This window comes from Puma concolor, chromosome B3, assembly GCF_028749965.1.
Source record: "Puma concolor isolate L17-30 chromosome B3, mPumCon1.1.hap2, whole genome shotgun sequence".
In the NCBI taxonomy this organism is placed as follows: domain Eukaryota; kingdom Metazoa; phylum Chordata; class Mammalia; order Carnivora; family Felidae; genus Puma; species Puma concolor.
In genome coordinates, this window is record NC_141672.1 from 29067224 (window position 1) to 29086735 (window position 19512).

At 55.8% G+C, this 19512-nt stretch overlaps 1 protein-coding gene across 2 annotated transcripts; it reads right to left on the reverse strand.

Annotated features, from left to right (window-relative positions):
* Positions 1-247: 247 nt before the first annotated feature.
* On the reverse strand, positions 248-18954 carry VSX2 (visual system homeobox 2). Of its 2 annotated transcripts, none has more exons than XM_086709285.1 (5): positions 18490-18954; positions 17114-17198; positions 13330-13453; positions 3138-3318; positions 248-2357 (listed from the first exon to the last, which is right to left on the reverse strand). In XM_086709285.1, the coding sequence occupies exons 1-5, from the start codon at positions 18857-18859 to the stop codon at positions 1975-1977; spliced, it is 1143 nt and encodes a 380-aa protein (XP_086565411.1). In that variant the 5' UTR covers positions 18860-18954; the 3' UTR covers positions 248-1974. The 2 variants fall into 2 exon arrangements, with proteins under 2 accessions (XP_086565411.1, XP_025775632.1); XM_025919847.2 differs by having other exon boundaries at positions 248-2300; positions 18490-18946.
* Between the last annotated feature and the right edge of the window lie 558 nt (positions 18955-19512).

The following is a 19512-nucleotide window of genomic DNA, read 5'->3' on the forward strand; positions in this document are numbered from 1 at the left end:
GGGGGTGGGGGGCAAGGCGGGATTGGGATATTTCAGGTGTGTCTGCAGTGGAGGAGGGTCCCAAATCACGGTGACAAGTGCCCCTGGAAGGTGGCGTCCGCTCAGTGGAGAAAGGCAGGCCACGGTGTCAGTGCGGCTGGAGTACTTTCAAAGAGGAATCTGGTAATTTGGATTTAAAAATGCCTTCATGGCTACCCATGAAGTACACCATCCTCACCCACGGAGGATTCCTGGATCCCTCCTCCCCTGACGTTTTTACATCAATTTTATTCTTACTTGTGTCTTTACAGAAAATGGCACAGAAATCACAGGTTTGGAAGAGCTAGAAGTTATTACAGTTCCGTATTTCGAACACCTCAATATCAAGTTTCTTTCTTCCCACTCTATGTACAGTATTTACACGGCAGGGGCTACAGTCTAACACTTCAAACCAACTGGGGACAAAGACAAGAAGAAGAAGAGGGGGGAGTTCCATGAACGGGATGAGGAAGAAATCAACTGTTGATACGGAATTAAAACCCCAACTCACTGTCTCAGACCTTCCTCTTGCGAGGTATTCCCTGCAAGGGTGGGTGGCATGGCAGAGGGAAATGTCAGGGGGGTGAGGGAGACCTGCGTCTGTCCCGGGGGCAGCTGCAGGGAGGCCACCCGTATGGACAGTTCCTCTCATCCGCAGACAGGAAGAAGCACCCTGTCACCTATTCCTACACGGTCACTATGTCCCTCCTATTCTAGCGGGCAGACAACACGCATACACCGGGCATGGTTTGAGTTAAACACCGGCTCCTGCTTTGCTCTCCTTTGAGCCCTTTCTCTTTCTCACCCTTCTGGTGACCACTCCTTGATGCCTATAATAGCCCCAGGCCCCCTCCAAGCTTGGCCTCCCGAGGATGGTCTGGATCAAGTGGAGTCGAGATCTGTGGCTTCTTATGGGTTCATTTTACAGCTGGATTGGGGTGCTCCAAGGCAGGACACATGCGAACCGATAAATTGCAAGAAGCTCTAGAAGGGTGTCTTGCATGGCAAGTCAGGGTCACAGGCATCACACCAGGGGGGTCAGGATGCTTCAGAACGCAGGCCCCAGGGCTCCGGGTAAGAGTTCAGCCTCCCCAACAGTGCCATGACCACAGCATTTGTGACGTGTACCCCCTGGCTGCAGGGCCCAGGCCCAGGACTCTACAGATATTGTACATGGCCCCGTGCAGTGCTGGGACCCATGCTGGGGGGAACGGTGGGGCGGGCTGGGTGTGGAGAGGGCCGGCAGGTTCCTAAGGGTGACCGTGGAGGGCATGAGACAGAGGGTGGCCGAGGGGCTCAGGCTGAGACCTTCCAAGTTTAACCTGGACCGTGGGCAGAGGTTGTAGCTGGACCTGCGGGGCAGCACATCCACACCGCAGAGGCCCAGGCCCGGGCCCTCAGGAAGGAATAGGCTGGCGAGCGCAGTTTTACTGAAGACTGGGGGGCTCAGGACGTTGGTGCCAGAGTGCAGGTCCTCAATCCCTGTCACCGCTGTGGCAGGCAATGAGTCTGCAGCAGTGGGCTTTGGGCCCGGCCAGAGCAGGATCCGTAGCGGGTGTAGAGCTGGGAAGGGGAGGCTCTTTCACGGGAGAGAACAGAGAGTAAGGGGTGGATTTGGGCAGGGAGAGTCGCCAAGGGATTGAGTGAAAGCGGCTTGAAGGGGTGGTTTGGGACAGCAAGAAAGCTTCTGAGGCAGGGCTGTTGGGGTGAAGGGGAGGATGCTGGAGAGGTCAAGACCAGATAGGGGGTGTCTCCGTGTGGCCCAAAGCCTCGGCCAGAACTGAGTTGTGCCTGAAGTCACCCCGGGGGTCATGGAGGGCCTGTAGGGCCGGGGGGGGGGGGGGGGGGGGGCGGCGCAGAGGCCAGGCCCGGGCCCTGCCTCAGAGAACACCTCCCGACACCACAGGCCCCGAAGAGAGCAGAGTCCTGGGGCTCCAGTAGCTGCGTGCCCTTGACCTAAGCCATGTCCTCAAGCTGTGGTGGACTCAGCTTCTCCGCTGGCCTGTCTTCTTCCATGGCGTCCTCCTCCTCTGGCTCCTCGGTATTCCGGGCCAGGCTGTCAGGCCCAGACACAGTCCCCAGCACTTTGGTGCTGTGCTCCTGAGCTCTGGCTCGGAGCGCCGCAATGCTGTTCTCCCTCAGTTCCTCCTGGGACATGGCCGCTGGAGGGTCGGGGCCCCGCTCCTCCGGCTCCATCTTGTCGAGTTTGGGCAGGGCCTGGCGCTCCACCTCGGGCTTCCTCCCCGACTCCGCTGCGGCCTCCAGCGACTTTTTGTGCATCCCTAAAAAGAATTGTTGGTATTCGGGTTTAGAAAAGCGCCTGGGAAAGCCATCTTGAACTGAAAACAGCAAAGATAGAGAGAGGCCAGAATTAAGGACGAGCAGAAAGCCTTACTTCACACACCGCAGTCACGCGAGTCCCAGGGGCTGGGGCTGGGGCAGCGGGAGGGAGGCCAGGGGATGGGGCTACAGACCAGCAGCCGGGCACCAGGCCTGCAGAGGGCTTCTTCAAGTCAGGTTCCCCGGCACCTGGGCACTGGGCAGCCTATTCTGTCCCTTCCTAAGCATAGCACTTGCCCCCCACCCCCATCTCTCCCTCCCAGGATTCCAGATCTTAGAACCCCACGATAGGCTGGTGCTGCTTACCAGACATAGGCCTTGAGGGCAGGTGGGGGAAGATGGCAGGAGAGATTTAAGGGGGAAGAAGTCCTCTGGGAAAAACCAGAATGGTGGCCACAGGGACCTAGGGGTCCCCTGAACCCTCAAGAGGGGCGGTTTCACTCACCACAAGCCCACCTTTGGCCAAGGGGGGAGGAAGGTACAGACCCTGGGGCGACAGCCACACCCTTATCAGAAGACAAAAGAACCCAAGTTCGGGGCCTGGCAGGGATGAGAGTCCTAGCCACCCAACAGGGGGGCACAAGGGATAGACACCGAGCCCTGGGCCCAACCTGCCCTCTGAGCCTCCTAAGGATGACGAGGAGGGCTGTTTTGGAGTGCCTGTGTCCTGCTAGGCTGTTGTGGCCAGGTCTCCCTGCTCCTGGGTTCTGTCCCCTCCTCCAGGGAGCCCGCTCTCCTCACCACAGGGGCAGGGCCCCAAGGAGGGTGCGGGCTCTTACCCAGCAGCCACGGGGCACAGGAGTCCATGATGCCATCCTTGGCAGACTTGAGGATAGACTCTGGCAGGGGGATGGAGTGCCGCACCATGGCCCCATAGAGCCCGTACTCCGCCATGACGCTGCTCCGGCCCCAGCACTTCTCCCGTTTCCTCCACTTGGCTCTGCGGTTCTGGAACCAGACCTGCAAGTGAGGATGAACAGGTCAGGGGCGTGTTCTGAGAGACGCTGAGGCCAGGCCCTTACCTCAGTGTGCCCACTGGGAAGGTCCCCACCCCTTTGCTGGCAGCCGCATCCCCTTGTGAGGGCTGGTCTCTCCAGCAGGGTGTCCTTACTTAAGCTCCCCCGCCCCACGGTGCCCCTGGGGTTCCTCCAGGCTCCAAGTGCCCAGAATGAGGACACCCAGTCCTGTAAGAATACGATGGGTGAATTTTTTTTTTAATATTTTCTTTTTTATTTTTGAGAGCGGAATAGAGAGTGCGAGCAGGGGAGGGGCAGAGAGCAATGGGGAGAGAGGATCCGAAGTAGTCTCTGCAATGACAGCAGAGAGTCCTGGGGGGGGAGGGGGGGGGCTAGAACTCCTGAGAACCAGGTGATCACGTCCTGAACTGAGGTCAGACACTCAACCCAATGAGCCACTCGGGTGCCCCTCTTTTTCTTTTTTTCTTTAAAAAAATTCTTTAACGTTTATTCATTTTTGAGAGACAGAGAGAGACACACGTTGTGAGTGGGGGAGGGGCAGAGAGAGAGGGAGACACAGAATCGGAAGCAGGCTCCAGGCTCTGAGCTGTCAGCACAGAGCCTGACCTGGGGCTCGAACTCACGAACTGTGAGATCATGACCTGAGCCGAAGTCGGCACGCTCAACAGACTGAGCCACTCAGGCGCCCCTTTTTCTTTTTTAAATCGAAGCAGTTCTAAGGTGATGGAATAGAGGCCTCATGACAGGGTCTTGCAGGTGGACAGTCCCCAGCATGGTCCTCAGTTCGCCTCTGAGAAGCCCCACCTGGATAGCTCTCTTGCAAGTGTGCATGCCTCCAGCATATAAACAGAATCTCTTTGTGACTCGCAGAGGGACAAATGCCTTCCAAGGGCTGGACTAACCGCACCTCTTGTTCAGGGCTCCCTCTCCACCACAACTCCAGGGGCCAGAGCTGTCTGGGAAGCGAGCAAGGGTGGACCCAGGCAGCAAAGGGCATTGCACCTAGGGATCAGGAAGCCGGGGGACACACTCCCAGGAGGCCTGAGTCAGCCCCCTTTCTCTGCCGTATCCTGGCTAAGCCCTCCTCTGCCCTCCATCCTCCATTCACCCTCTCCCCCACAGTTTTGGATCTAACCCTGAATGACATTTAGGGGAGCTGGGCATCCATCCCTCAGGTTAGAAGACAAAATTCTCCTGGTGTGCAGAGAAAGCGGGGTGCAGACCTAGGAAGGTGCAGTGGGGGGCACCCTAGAGATTGTTTCTCTGGCCCCAAAGCTGACTGGTACAGGGCATGGGGTACCCTCGGGGTGTCCATAGCACTCCAAGCCGGTGCTTGGGGGAAGGTAGATTCCTTGGTCTCCCAAAGCAGCTTTTCTGAGATTTCCGGCAGCTGCCAGGAGTCAGCGCTAGGGACAGCTGCACTGTCCCTCAAGCAGGTGAGAGGCCCTGGAGAAACCAGTGGGCGCTGTTAGGATCCCAGGCCCGGCCAACGGCCCCCTCTTGGCCCCCTCACGGCCCCTCCGGGCCCTCACCCCCGGGATGGCGAGACGGCCGAGACGCCCCGGGAAGTGGGGGGATGAGGGGGAGGGCAGAGGCGGGTTCCGGGAAAATCTATTAGTTTCCTCTGCGATTTCCATTCCCTCGCCTGCGCGGGGTCCCCCGCCCTTCCCTCCGGGCCCCTCCCCCTCCCCCGGAGGCGGAGGTTTCAGCTTTTGATGAAAAATTGCTCCAGCTCTATTCAGGAGGCGGCAAAAGAAGAGTCACCCCCAGGGGCAGCCCTGGGCTGATTGAAAAATAAGTTAATTTCTGTTTGAATCGATGGGCCTCAGGCACTGAAATATCACGGGAAATTAAAGCGGCTGCTCTCTCGGGAGCCGCGGCATTGACCCGCACTAATTAATGCTGGGGAGGCAGCGCGAGCCGCGCCGCGAGCCGCTCCCCCTCCCCGGGGGACCCCAAACACTTCTCATTTAACTAATTAGACGGGGAAAATTGGGTGTTAATTTGTTTAGGATTTTTTCCCCTCTTCCCCCCGGCAGCTCCCACCCCAGCCCCCACCCCGCGCGGGGGCGCGGGAAATGAATGCGGGGCTCGCCGGCAGATGGCTGCCCGGGTCACTCTGCAATCTTCTCCGACTTGATTGCTTGATTAGGTCGTTAGCACATTAAAAAAAAAAATTGCTTGCCGTCTGGCGCTGGCGTGATGAGTGGGACGCGCGGCAGCGCCTGGGTAATTTATCTTTTTATACGGCAAAGAATTTGATTTCAATCTGCAGATATATGGGGCGCCTTTGACACCTGTTTAACATCGCGCCGCTGACAGTTTAACCCTTTGCTGTCTCCGCCGCCGGGAGGCCCCGGGCGGGGGTTCGGATCCGCACGCCCCCGCCGTTCCCGCCGCCGCCGCTATGTGGCGCAGTGAGAGCCCCGACGGCCCCAGGTAGCCGCGAGTCTACGGCTGCGCGCGGTCGGCCGCCTACAGCAGAGGGCGCCCCGGCAGCCCCGCCTCGCCTCCTGACAACCTCCCCAAAGCCCCGTGGTCACAGACACCCTCTGCGGGGCTGCGGAAAGACCGCACGCTCCACGCACACCTTTAAATAGACCCAAATGTGTGTGACCCTGTTTTGAAACATCTCCATTTGTAAACAACCAGGAACCCATAAAAACGGGAGAGAAGAGGCCCAAGACGCCCTGGGCCTCGCCACCCGCAATTAGAAAACTGTCTCTCGTTCCACCCTGGGTGGAGCCGCCTGCGGCCACCTGCACTTTTGCCACCACCGGGTTTGGCACCTGCCGTTCCTGCTCGGGCCCTCCTGGAGAGCTGCGGGGCCAATGTGCGGGACCTTTCCCCTGGTCTGGACCCAGGACCGCCAGGAGGGCCCCTGCCAAGGAAAGGGTTTATGCAGTTTGAAAGCCACTAGATGGCTGCGCTTCGTGTGCTACAGAGCGGAGATCAGCAATGCAAGCCCAGGCTACCTCGCCCATCGTCCTGGCCTGGCTCTAAGCTGTTTAGATCCCTCCCCAGCGCCACCTGTCTGTCCTGCAGGCGCTCTGCCCGACTATCTGCCAACCCCAGTGCCTGCGATTTGTGAGACCTCTGTCTTGTCCTGTCTTCCTTCCCAATAGCCCTCGGTGGCCCTCTATAAGTACCCACTTGTCTCAAGCTGCCTTGTTCCATGGAGGATAAATCTAAAAGGACTAATTCACATAAAAATGTAAGTGACTTCTGGTTTCATCCACCTCTCAGAGAAGGCAGAAGGATGAAGCCGTTGGCGATGGAGCGAGGCACCGAGTCTGACCACAGAGAGTTGGGAAGGCTTTCTTTATGAATCTAAGTAAGACATTTACTTCCTGGTCAGGAGCTAACCTTCTTGCTTGAATATAGTGCATTATAAAACAACAAGACCACAACCTCCTAACTGGAACCCATGCAGCCAGACTCCACCATGTTTTGGATTTTAGAAAGAAAATGTGATGTAAATACCACCATTACATGGCATTCTACTGCAGCAGCACACCCATAATCAAACTCATTAGTTTGGATTTCTGCAGCAAAGCATATGCATATTCATACTAAAAAGGATAAATAGGGGCCCCTGAGTGGCTCAGTCGGTTAAGCGTCTGACTTCAGCTCAGGGCATGATCTCATGGTTCGTGAGTTCGAGCCCCGCATTGGGCTTTGCGCTGACAGCTCAGAGCCTGGAGCCTGCCTGCCTGCCTGCCTTGGATTCTGTGTCTCCTCTCTCTGCCCCTCCCCTGCTCAGGCTCTGTCTCTCTCTCTCTCTCAAAAATAAATAAAACATTTTAAAAAATAAAATAAAACAGATAAATAAAAGCATAGGGAATAATAAAGAGCATAAAGTTGGGTCTGGTTTTTGCCATTAGTGAGTTTTGGATGACGCACGTAGGAAAGAACCCTGTTTTCAGCATGGTTTGGCATTATGGATTCTGGAGAAGGGATTGTGGAGTATGCAAAGGCAGAGACACCCCACCCGCCCCAGTGTGGATGCCTGGGAAGATGCAGCGCTCTGACTTCCTCTGGATTCCATGAGCACTGGTGCTTGGGGTGGGGGGCGGGGGGCAGAGAGCTGGCGGGGGGCAGGGCTCTCACATGGAACCAGCATTTTTATAGGAACACTAAAGAAGGGGGTACAGACTTGGGATTCAGATTATCTCTGGGGCCTATAAACAGAACCATTTTCCTGGGTCTCCTAATTTGGGCAAATGAATAACCGGTCTGCAGATCAGACTTAGCCCACAGACATTCCCAGGGGAGTTGGTGCCAGCTGGTCGTTCAAACCAGGAGTCATCCGGACCCTCGGTTATGGGCTCCTGGAATGCCTGGCTCTCTGCAAAGACCAGATGCTGCTCCAATTTATGGAGGAAACCTGGACAGCCAAAACAATTTCTTTTTAGGACAGTTGGCAGGGACGCGGTGGCGGTGGTGCCTCGGAGGGAAGTGGACAAGGAATGAGCATTAACCCTAACCACTCTTCATATTTGCCTTTCTCTTCCCTTCCTGGAAGCAACCAGCATGTGTACAGAACTTTGAAGTGTACGAGAAGCACTGAAGGCGGACAGTCCTGAACGGGAATTCTCAGCTGTGACAACGACTGCTGTGTGACTTGGGGCAAGTTCCTTGCCTTCTCTCAGTCTCCATCTCTTCAAATATAAAACAATACCTATTTTTCAGGGTTGTTTGAGGATTGGTGACAGAAGTGAAAGTTTCGAACATCCATGCTCATCACACAGAAGGTAGGTGTTCAGGAAGTGCTACTTGTTATTTCAATGGAGGCACAGAATAGCAGCGGGAGTCTGCCCAGAGGGAACGTTAATCAACAGCATTACCTGCCCCTCTGGCCTCCTCTGCATGCCCTTTAGCAAGGCTGGACTGACAATAATAACTCCAGAAGAGGGGCAGAGAGACAGAACCAACCTTCAAACCATGCTATTTTAATACAGACAGCCTCTGGTTTCCCCTTAGGCATCCAGAGGGCCCAACGGATTTCCCTGCCGCTCTCAGCACATGTGTAAGGTATTGCAGGCCCTTGAGGCTCAAATGCAAGAGAACACCCATGCAGGTGCCCAACGCTCCCTGCAAATTGGCCGTGATCAGAAGCGAGGAAGCCTAGGCCCTGCAAATTGGCCATGATCAGAAGCTAGGAAGCCTAGGTTGGAGATCCTTGCTCTGCCTCCAACGGTCTTGGTGATCTTGGGTGCATTTCTTAGCCTTTCGAGCTTTGAGTGCCTCATCTGTCCTGTAATACCACCCTCTTGAAGGTTTGTTATAAACATGAAATGTAGCAGTGCATGGGAAATGCCTGGCACGTAATAATAATTCAAGACCCCTGGCCTGATGCTGGATGAATTCTGTGGATAAATGTGCAGCAAGACGAGGTTCCGCTTTCCAGAAAATGCTCAGTGGAAAACTTTTTACCTAAAGCCAGGTCCTTCCTGGCCCCGCTCCCACCTCTGAGGTTCCTTCTAAGCATTTAGATCTTTTTCCCTACTTGGTCTCTTGGTTCTAGCAAGCGCCGAATACTCCTTCAGTTGCTCACTCCTTCAGTTTCCTGGCTGCCCACTTTCTAGAAGAGACTGCCCCTCTCATGCGACGGTCAGGTCTGGAACTCTTCAGCAGAACCTGTGTAAAGGTCATGGTCCTCACCTGCCTGACACTGCAGGGCTCTGAGTGCCTGAGCAGGGACCCAAAGTGACGCCCATAGTCGCCGGATTTGGCACTCCAGGCAAGAACTTCCGGCTTGGGAAAGGATCTGGGTTTCCTGGTGCATTTCCCCTCAGAGGTGGTGCCCCAGCAGCACTCAGAAAGCCCAGTAGGATGCCTCTGGCTGTCAACAGCTAGTCTGGCAGGTGCCTCCACAACTGGCAGAGAGGGTCCCAAGAGTGTGTGCCTCCATTGATAGACTGGACCTGGGGAGGGGTACTTGCCAAACAGGTGCCCTTCTGCCATAGGGCGCACTCGGAGCAGACCAGGCAAGGCTGTCAGCCATTTCTCTCGCTGTGCGTGTGGCCAGCGTGAGCAGCTGTGGTTGTGCCCATGGCTTCTCTCCTGTCCTGGAAGCTCCCATCTTTGCATTCCCACCGGACAACATGTCCAGGGCTCCTTCCCTCAAAGGTCTCCCAGGAGACCCTCTGTGGTTTTCCCAGGACTGTCCCCCCTAAAGGAGACATCTTGTACAATGGATGCTCTTTGCACATTCTGGGCACTTGCCTCCCCAGGCCCCGCCCTCCAACCTTGTCTTCCTGCCGTCAGGCCTGGCTCTGTCGGCCATGTGGCAGTTCCCATCACATTCACCCAGCTTCTTTCCTCTCTCCTCCGGCTGGAAGCTGATTAATTTGGGCTCGTTGCTGCAGTGATTTAATGACTTAACACTCCACATGCACTCAGCATTCCTGACACCATATTTCAGCGTCTCCCTTCCTGTCCCAGCTTCAAGCTCAGAGAAGCTGGGCCTTGCTGCAGCCTCTGACGTCCAGTAGGGGGCGGCTTTGCCCACATTTCCCAGTAGCCCAGGCAGCATCCTTCCGTGCACACCTGACAGGTCATCTTGTCCCTCATCCCGCCCTGTCACCCCAAACTCTACTTCCCTCCACTCATATGAACCCACCTGAAATGCAGAAACTCCTTTCCTGAGCCTCTGTCCCAGCATTTTTACTTTGGCTGCCCACAATCACCTGGAGAGCTTCAAAAACATACAGATGCCCAGGTTTCACACCAGAACGGCTGGGCTTGGAAGCCCAGCATGGGTGTCTTCCAAAGCTGCCCTGGGATGCTAATAAATGTTCCAGGCTGAGACACCCTGCAGCCTTCTGTCAAGGTACATCTTCTATCTTCTGGAGTAAAATTCCTTAAAACTTTGTTCCCTATCCTTGGGCAGGGATCCCTTTAAAGGAGGCAGAATGGGGGACGCCTGGGTGGTTCAGTCGGTTAAGCATCCGACTCTAGATTTCAGCTCAGGTCATGATCTCATGGTTCGTGAGTTCCAGCCCCACATCAGGCTCTGCACTTTCAGTGCAGAGCCTGCTTGGGATTCTTTCTCTCCTTCTCTCTCTGCCCCTCCCCTGGTTGCTCTCTCTGTCTCTCAAAATAAATAAAACTAAAAAAAAAAAAAAAAAAGTCAGAATGGAACAGCACTAGTCAGAGAATCCAAACCATGAATTTATATACAAGAATGTGCCCATTCCAAAAAAAAATTTTTTTTTATGAGAGTGTGTTTTTGAGGTTTTTTTCTTTAAGAATAATGTCTGGTACTCAAACAAATTTTGGTTATTTTTTTTTTGAGAGAGACAGCGTGAGTGGGACTCCACACTGCCTGCGCAGAGCCCAGCGCGGAGCTTAAACTCATGAAACCGCAAGATCATGACCTGAGCTGAAATCAAGAGTCAGACCGTTAACTGACTGAGCCACCCAGGTGCCCAATATTGGTTATTTCTATAAAGGTTTGATATAGGTCCCCACCTGACCTCAAACCATCTCTGTTCCCCCAGCTTCAAGTCAAAGCGCAGGCTTCAAGCTCAAGAGGAGGTGGTGAATTTCTGGGCTTTAGACGCAGACCCGGGTTCGAACCCTGTGCCCCCCACTTGCTAGCTGTGTGGCCTTGGGCAAGTTGCTGTGCTTCCGTTTCCTCAGTTGTCACCAGGATTTAATGAGATCAGCGCTGAAATAGAGTGAGCACTGGGCATTTCCCCCGGCATCACGCGGAATTCATTACGCACGGCGCATAGCATCTGCACAACAGGCAGGTGTCACCATCATCCCCATTTTACAGGAACCAGAGGCTCTGCAAGGTGAAGTAACTTGTCCGGTCACTCAGCTGGGAATGGTGAAGCCAGGATGTGTTTGGCTCCGAAACAGTGCCCCTAATCACCCTACCTACTCCCTTGCCCTGTGCATGTCATGTATTCAGAACACCTGCACATGGAGACTGCTCTGTAAATGACAGCTGTGATTGTCACTGACACATGCTAAGGCTTTCTCCCCCAGCGCCACCTGGGGCAAGGACATTTAACAGCTCACAAACACCTCCTGGAGGCAGCATTTAGCCAAAGAACCCTGTGGTGCTCAAAGACTGAGAGATTCTGGTCTCCATTCTCCCATTTCTACAGTCCTCACAGTCCCAAGGGCAATCAATTTACTCCACACCCTCCTCCTTGCTGGTTCCTGCAGCTTCAGAGGCCACGGATAGATGCCCCCCCCCCCGCCGCCCCCAGGCAACTTAGAGAAGCAGGGGGGGGGGCATCTGTGGCAACCGCAGTAACAGCTGACGAAGAGCCTTCCCCCATATCCCTCACACACTCCCACCCACCATCACCACCGTCACCACCATGGCCAAACAGATTTTAGGACGACCTACCACAAGCGACAGTTAGCTGTTCCTTCCTACTGGTCAGTGGTGCAAAAGTGAGGCCTGACAACAGGGGAATTTTTCAGCCGTCCACCCTAGCCGCTCGTAATAGCCAACTTTGTGCTAAGGAAGGGCCAGGTATGGGTTACCACTGCACGTTGACCGGATCGGGCCTTGGGTTACACACACGCGCACGCACACACACACACACACGCGCACACATACGATTCAGAATCAACACCCAGGCTTACCCCACTGGACCCAGTTGGGTGGGGGATGACGGATCCAGGCCACCATGGATAATGTACCAAACAGATAATCTGCTTATGAGTAATTGAGCTCATTGTTAGTGCCAACGTCTAAAGCTACCGGCTGAAATTCCGTATCACTTTCCAGGGGAGAGGAAGACTCTTCTGGAAACGTAGCTCATGTCTCATTTCCAATTCTCGGGTTGTCCAATGAGAGAACACAAAACAACCCACAACTTATCTGGTTCCTTCTCCCCCCAGCACATATCCCACCTGGAGACCCAGGGTTCTTGACTGGGAGGGGTTTCAGGAAGTCAGGACACCCCCTACCAACAACTTTTCCCAGCCTTAGCAGTGAACTGTTCTGGACCATTCCACTGACGGGAGCAGCTTTCATTTAAGGATGTGATCCAGTTGAGGCAAATCCAAATCTGGAAATGTTTCTCCTCCTACCACACTCACTTCTTCTGCCTCATGGAGGCCCTGCCTAGAAAACCATCCGACTTCATCTCCTCCCAGAGAAACCATTAAGCAGCCACACTCCTGCCCAGCTAGCGATGTTCTGGCCTTGGGAAGGTCTTCCTGCTGATGAAGGGAAGCCCTGCACCCACCACAGCTGAGAACACTCCTGTCCAGACCCATGGCCGGTTATGCCGCAAAACTCTCTAGGAGAGGCGCACCTGGCTGGCTCAGTCAGTGGAACATGTGATTCTTGATCCCAGGGCTGTAAGTTCAAGCCCCATGTTGGGTGTGGAGATTACTTAAAAATAAAATCTTAAAAAAACAAAACAATGAGCCACACTTACAGGCACAAGTCCCCAGCCACATCCCAGGGCAGGGCCAGCTGTTCACGTGTGAGAGGAAGAAGAAGCTTCCGGTGGATGGGTGGATGGACGTGGTGGGGAGTAGACAGAAAGGGAGGGGGCAACCTTTTCTTCATGGGTCAGGGGAGTGGAAGAAAGGGAAACAGAATGGGGTCAGGGCTAGAAGCCACTCTCCCCCTCTCCCCACCTCTGGCCTTGGAGCAGACATTTAGCTGTCCTAAGAGATATTGACCACAACAAAGACCCCACTGAGAGCCCATGACCCACCCAGCACTCCTTTTCCACCACAGCCCCCTTCACGGTCTGCCTGACATACGCCTCAGGAAGCCTAGGGTCTAGAACAGCAGGCCAGGCTACGTCATCTAAGTCTCTTGTCCCCAACAGTGCCCACGTCACATGGTGGGTGTTCAGCAAATACCTGTCAGCTTAAATGAACTGTTATTCATAAGGACCCATAGCAGGGGGGTGGGAGATGGGGGTCACAGGTGTCCGGGAGCCTGGGGCAGTCAATGCCTCCGAGGGTGGGGAAAGAGAGAGAGGGGGACTTGGGGCTCTGTTACCTGTATCCTGTCTTCTGGTAGCTCCGTTTTCATGGCCAGCATCTCCCGGGCATAGACATCTGGGTAGTGGGCTTCATTGAATGCCTTCTCCAGCTCCTCTAGCTGGTAGGAAGTAAAGATTGTCCTAAGGGGAGCAAAATGACACACTCAGGATCCAGCAACTGAAAGACACTGTTCCAGAGAGGATAGAATGGACCTCCTCTATGCCACCTGGACAGACCCCAAATACAGGCTGGCTCAGCACAATCCGACATAAACTCCTTCACACACACACTCATAGCTTAACACTCTAGACTCGTCTTCATTCAACACTGAAGATCCACCCTGCCCTTCTCGGGAGGACATTATTTCATCATGTCGGTGACATTTCATAGTGGGAGTCTTTCTAGAAGCGATTTGGGGGAAAGGGTGTTCAGAAATTTTAGAAAACTGTAGAAAGCCCTTCTTCTTCCTTCTAAGCACAGAGTGAGGGACTCACCAGATAACTTAAAGCCTCTGGCCCCCTGGGACCTGCTTCCCAGTTTCCTCTCACAGACAACAAGTAGTATAATAGTCGATCCTTTTTTATTTGGTCGTTGACCTTTTAATGACATCCAAGTTCAAAGACCCACCAGAAAGTCAAATGCAACTGCAACCCCAGTGTTTGTACAGCTGAGAACTGAATCTCCCACCTCCGCATGCACCCCAACACCTTGCCCTCCTTATCGGCCCTTCCTCTGCCAGCATCCAAATTTACTAGCTCCTTAGAGCTGCCTGCAGACCCCCTCCACTTCGGGGCGGTCCATTCTGGTCACTCTCACTCTGAGAGAGCCTACCTACACAACCCCCACTCCCCACAGAGCAGTTTCCATTGACCTGTTTGGGTCCTGATCCGTTTTAAAAATCTGGTACAAGCTACAGCCTTTCTTTCGCCCTGGGCCAATGTGCAAATGAATATGGTCCAACACAAAATTTTACCTCCAATATCAGGGGCTTCATGGAGCCCATCTTTTTTTCCATGAACTATACACATCCACTTAAAGGCACAAATTCTTCTCTTTTCAGACCTTATAGTCCAGATTCCACAAACCCATTTGTAAAAATGGTACATTCCATGCTTGAGCCTCTGGGATCTGACCCTGGGACCAGCACGGGGTGGGGGGTGGGGGGTGGTTAGAATCCTTCACTGACGGCCCTCACTTTCACCCTTACCCAACACAAGGGAAAAGTATAGGTGTAAGCCCCAGTAGGTCCTTGTGCTGGTGTGTCGGCTTTAATATCTTGGGGGATGATGCAAGGGATGTGTGAGGAAGAAAGATTCTGCCCTTTATAGAAAATGACTGGCTTGATTCTAAATCGTTTCTCCTATTCTCCTGGGAGGGGGGAATGGAATGTTTATGTATACAGAAAGTGAATTCTTCAGAATTTTGAAGATCTGCTGGTTTCTATTTTGCTCTTGTCACTTACTAAAGGGCCCCTGGAAGAGATCGTCCAAATAAACAATCAAAATATGCAAGCCGTTTTCAAAACTAGGGAAACAAAGTCACACAGGTATTGTAGTTTGGCCAAAGCCAAAGAAGAGACATTTAGAGATTTAGAACCATTCAAGTGCCAGCCTCTGCATGGGAGAGCTCTCATTGAAAAATAAAACAAAATAAAACCTCAAATCCCCCAAACTTTCCCTTAGTCCTGCCTCAGAGCGAATCCCTGTGTTGACACCCGACGTGCCCTCCAGGGAGCCTCCTGTATCCCCAAAGTGGGATCCAAACCCTGCTCCTGGCTTTGCGCAGAACCCCAGCCCCTTTTGGTGCCCACTGCATCCTGTCTGCAGAGCTGAGCTTTCCCAGTACAGAGAAGTGCAAAATCTGAGAGACTCCCAAGGCTTCTGCTCCATCCCTCCTCCCTTCTCTAAGCCCAGCATATTTCAGAGAGAAAAAGAGATGCCCATCTCTCATCACCAGACTCTAGGGTCTCTTACCTGAAATCCTCAAATGAGAGAAGTTCAGGAAAAAATATTTTTTACTAATTAAAAGCTGCACTGGCAATCAGTCGCCATTCTAATAATATCTCTAATAATCTGCTCCCTTCGTGCACCAGACATAACCTGAAACCCAGGGCAGGTGGTGAGTTATACTGTCGCACAGAGAAGCCTCCAAAGCTCCCAACCATCTCCTCAGAGGGGAGAGTGTCAGAGGAGGACAGTCGGGAGCGTTAAGCATAGACTTTGGGCTATGGGTCAGCCAGCTCCAGGTGCCACACAAGGACATGTCCTGGAACAGAAACACTGTTCTGGCATGCAGGGGATGCTTTTTCCAGAACTCTCCTTGCTATGTGAACCCTGCTTCTCATTCCATACCAGCACAGAAGCAGTTCAGCCCGGACTCTGAACTGTCCTCCCTCCATGGTCCCCGCGTCTGTCCCTGCTCGGGGAGGCTGACAGGATTGCCCACCCTGGGACCAGCACGAGATGGGCGCACTAAAAAATGTTCTAATGAATATGTGTTGGATGAATGAATGTCCAAAGTGACCCAGGATCAATGCTTCCGTTTAAAACAAAACGAAGCTAAACAAAACAAAACCACCGCCGGGGTTACTGAGAAACCAAGTCAAAGTTCAGCCTCATTCCAGCCTGAACCTATTGGGGTCTTAGAGGCCAGGAAAAGCCATTTTACAAGGTGGAAGCCAATAGAGGGGTTTTCAGGGGCTAAGGAAGAGGAAAATGCAAAAAAGTACCCAGAGAAAGGGTGCCAAGAGGCTGAGAACGAATTGGGGAGAAGAGGATGGGGTGGAATGCAGCAGGGAGAACTCGCAGGGGAGAAATGTTGGGAGAGTCAGCAGGAACCCTGTGGAGATCCCACCTAGACTGGTGCGCAGAGAGAGATTTGGGGAAACACACCGGAGGGTGAGCACTGGGAAGGAGTCTGGAGGCAGCGCTTGCAGCCAGTCGGGCAGATTTCTGGTTCTTGCTTCTCTATTTCCTTAAAAACCTCCCCATAAATTCCTACAAGGACCGGGTAGCTTGTGGAGTGGATGTGGACAGGAATGAGAGTCTGGGGTGGGGGCGGAGAGGGTTTACTTTTCAGGAATTACCTTTCAGCACCTATTACATTGCAAAAATGTGCCAGTAATGCCAGTTTGAAGGCATATCTTTTAAAATTCTCCCTTTAGGCTGTGCCCTAATGCAGCCCACTCCACTCCAGCTGGGGCTGGCGGGGTCAGCCAGTCCACACACCTTCCCTCCCCATTTTACAGACGAGGAAACCGAGGCTGGGGGACGGGAAGAGACTGTCTCAGGATCACAAAAGAGCAGAAGCCTAACGAAAAATTCCCATCAGTGCAGGTATCACGCTCAAGATTTGGGGAACGGTGGGAGCAGAAGACTGGGGGGGTGTGGCAGAGAGGACAGGGACCGCGGGAGAGGAAGGCGGTCCCGGGGGCCGAGGGCAGAGGGACCGGCGTGCGCGGGAGGTACGCGCGGCTTTCCGAAGGTGCTGGTGCAGGGATCGAATCTGGGGGCCGTCTGCCCCTCTCCGGCTCGGGTTTGGCCTTTCCTTTCTCCCGAAGGGAAAAGCCCGCCCCGTGCCGCCTCCCCGGAGGCCACACACCATCCTCGCCCCGTGTGGCTGGACGCCGGGGTCCCGGGCGGATGCCCCCAAACAACGTTCGGTCTCCCCGCCCCGGCACAGCCTCAGGTTTCAACTCACGAGCCGGCGAAAACAGGGTCGGAGCGACCCGACCCCCACACAGGACACGGCAGGGAGTGGGTGAGCAGAAGAGGTAGCAGAAGGCGCCGCAGGGGCCTTACCTGTGTCTCCGCTTCTTCCGTTTCTTGGTCTGGTTTAAAGCCGATTTGGACATTTTTCGGTCGCTGGAGGAAACATCTTCAGAATCTGAAAAGCGGGCGGAGGCACATGCGGCAGGATGGGGGGAGCGCTCGCCGGCGCCCGGGGACTTGAGACGCCCGAAGCCCGCGAGGGCCCCACCCCGGGCCGCCTGCGGAAGCGCCGGGGGCCTGCTCTGCCCGCCTCGGAAGCCCTCCGAGAGGGCGACCCCATCCCTAAGCCCCGGCTGGCTGTACCCGCGCCGGCGCCCCAATCCGCAGATTTTGAACAGATTTCGTTGCAAGAGAGGCAAAGGCCCCAACGCGCCTGGGGCAGGGACGGCGGTGGAGCGAGGCAGCCTCAGGGAGTCGCGGGGCCCGCGGGCGGTGATCCCCGCGCTGCGCCCTGCCCCGCGCCGGCAGCGCCGGCGCCCCGGGCCTTAAAGTTGGCCCCGAGGAGCGGAGCCGAGGCGCCGGGAGCTGGGCGCCGGGAAGGGCTGGGGTCTCCCCGGGCACAGCCCCTTTTTTCCGTGCCTGCAGAATGCGCCCCCGCTCGAGACTGGAGAGACTGCGACGCGCCACTTTTCGTTGCCCCTCCAAATAAAAATAAATAAATAAAAAGATAAACGAAAAATCGGGGGAACTGCCGAGCGAGAGCACGAGCCGGAGCCCGAGCGGGTGGGGACGCAAGGCCGGGAAAGCAGTCCAGGGAGGGCGCGGTGGGGTCGTCCCGGGGGCCCCCCCCCCGAGCCGGCAGGCGCCGGCATCGGATATATTGTGGCGTTTAGGAGCAACTGAACGGCGGCCGCTTCGGCCGCAGCAGAGGCCAGGTTGTCCGAGCGCGTGGGGTGAAAAATAAACCCCAGCTGACCAACGTGGGCGTTGTGGAACGGAGAAAAAAGAGGAAGGAACAACAACTTTGGATACCAGGGCTGGGGCCGAAGCGGGCACCCGCTTCCCCGGGCCTCCAGCACACGGAACAGAGCGAGGGTCCTCCGGGAGGCCGGGGCCGCAGTGGGGCAGCGGAGCTGGGGGCCCGCAGCCCGCCCCACGGGCTCCGACACGCCAAGCCCGGTTTCCGGTGGGGCCCCAACCTGGCGCCGGGGCAGAGCGGGGCCCGACGAGGGGACGAGAGAACAGCGCGGAGGCCGGAAACGCCGGGGCCGAAACCAGGCGGCCAGCGGGAGCATCCTCGGGGCCCCTGCCCCGGGCGCGCCAGCCCCAGGCCGGAGCTGCGACCCCTCGGCCAGGCGCGAACTTTTGCGCCCGGGGGAGGCCTTGCGGTGCCAGCGAAAGCCGACGGCGTGGAGCTCCGGCTCTTGCCCCCAGTCAGGCAGCCTGGCAGCCTCGCCCTCACCTACCCGAGCTGGCCGTCTGGCTGGTGTCCAGCGGCCCCGACGCTCTGCCCAGCGGCTGCAAGTGGACGCTCTGCGGGTCGGACAGCACTTCCAGGAAGGTGGGCTGCGCGTAGAAGCCGGGGAGCCCCCCGGGCCCCAGCAGCCCCATGCCGCCCACTCCTGCGGGACTGAGCACGGAGCGCGCCGCCAGCAAGTGCCCGGGGGCCAGGCCGTCGAGGGCAGCCCGCGGGTGGGAGCTGGGGGGCTCCTTGTTCAAGCCCAGGATCTCCTGAATGCCGAACCCCGTGCACCTGGCCGGGGCGACCCCCGAGGAACTCTTGGCCACAGTCTCGGATTTGGGCTTGCTCAGCGCTTCCCCCGCTTTCCCCGTCATCTCCCGGTTCTTTGGAGGGGCTGAGGCCGCAGGTCTTTCGCTCCCCCCACCCCCCCGCCGGGCTCCCCGCTTCGCGAAGTTGGTCCCAGGTGCCCCCTCCGGTGTCTAATGCTCTGGAGCCCCAAGGAGATTCCCCTTTTATCCAACCAGGCGGCAGCCCAAGTGGGGTCAGAGCTGAGCAGCCAATCACCGGGGCCAGGAGCATTAGGAATTCCAAAAAGCTGGCAGCTCCCGCCGCAGGCAGTACCGAGGGGCCAGGGCGCTGGGGGCCGGGCACCGGGTGGACTCGGCAGGACGCCCATGGGCAGGGACCCCAGGGGCTGAAACGAGTCAACAAGGTTCAGGGCTGTTCCAGGAGGCTGGGTGGCTTGGGATTCTGGGCAGAGCCTGGCTGGGCCAGGTCCCTGGGGTGCGGTGGGAGGATGGGCTGAGGGCCGGCGCTAGAGGCTGGGAGTCCTCCTCCCTCCTTTGTGTCCAGTGCAGGTTGACAGGGTCAGAGAAGCCCAAATATGGGATCCTTGTGTAAAAGGCAGAACAAGGAAGAGGGGTAAGTGGGCTGGGCAGGGTGTGTGGTGGCATGGGAGAAAAGAGGGGGCCAGGGTGTGAAGAGGGAGATGTGTGGGTGGGAAGGGCTCCACATTTGCCTTGCGGCA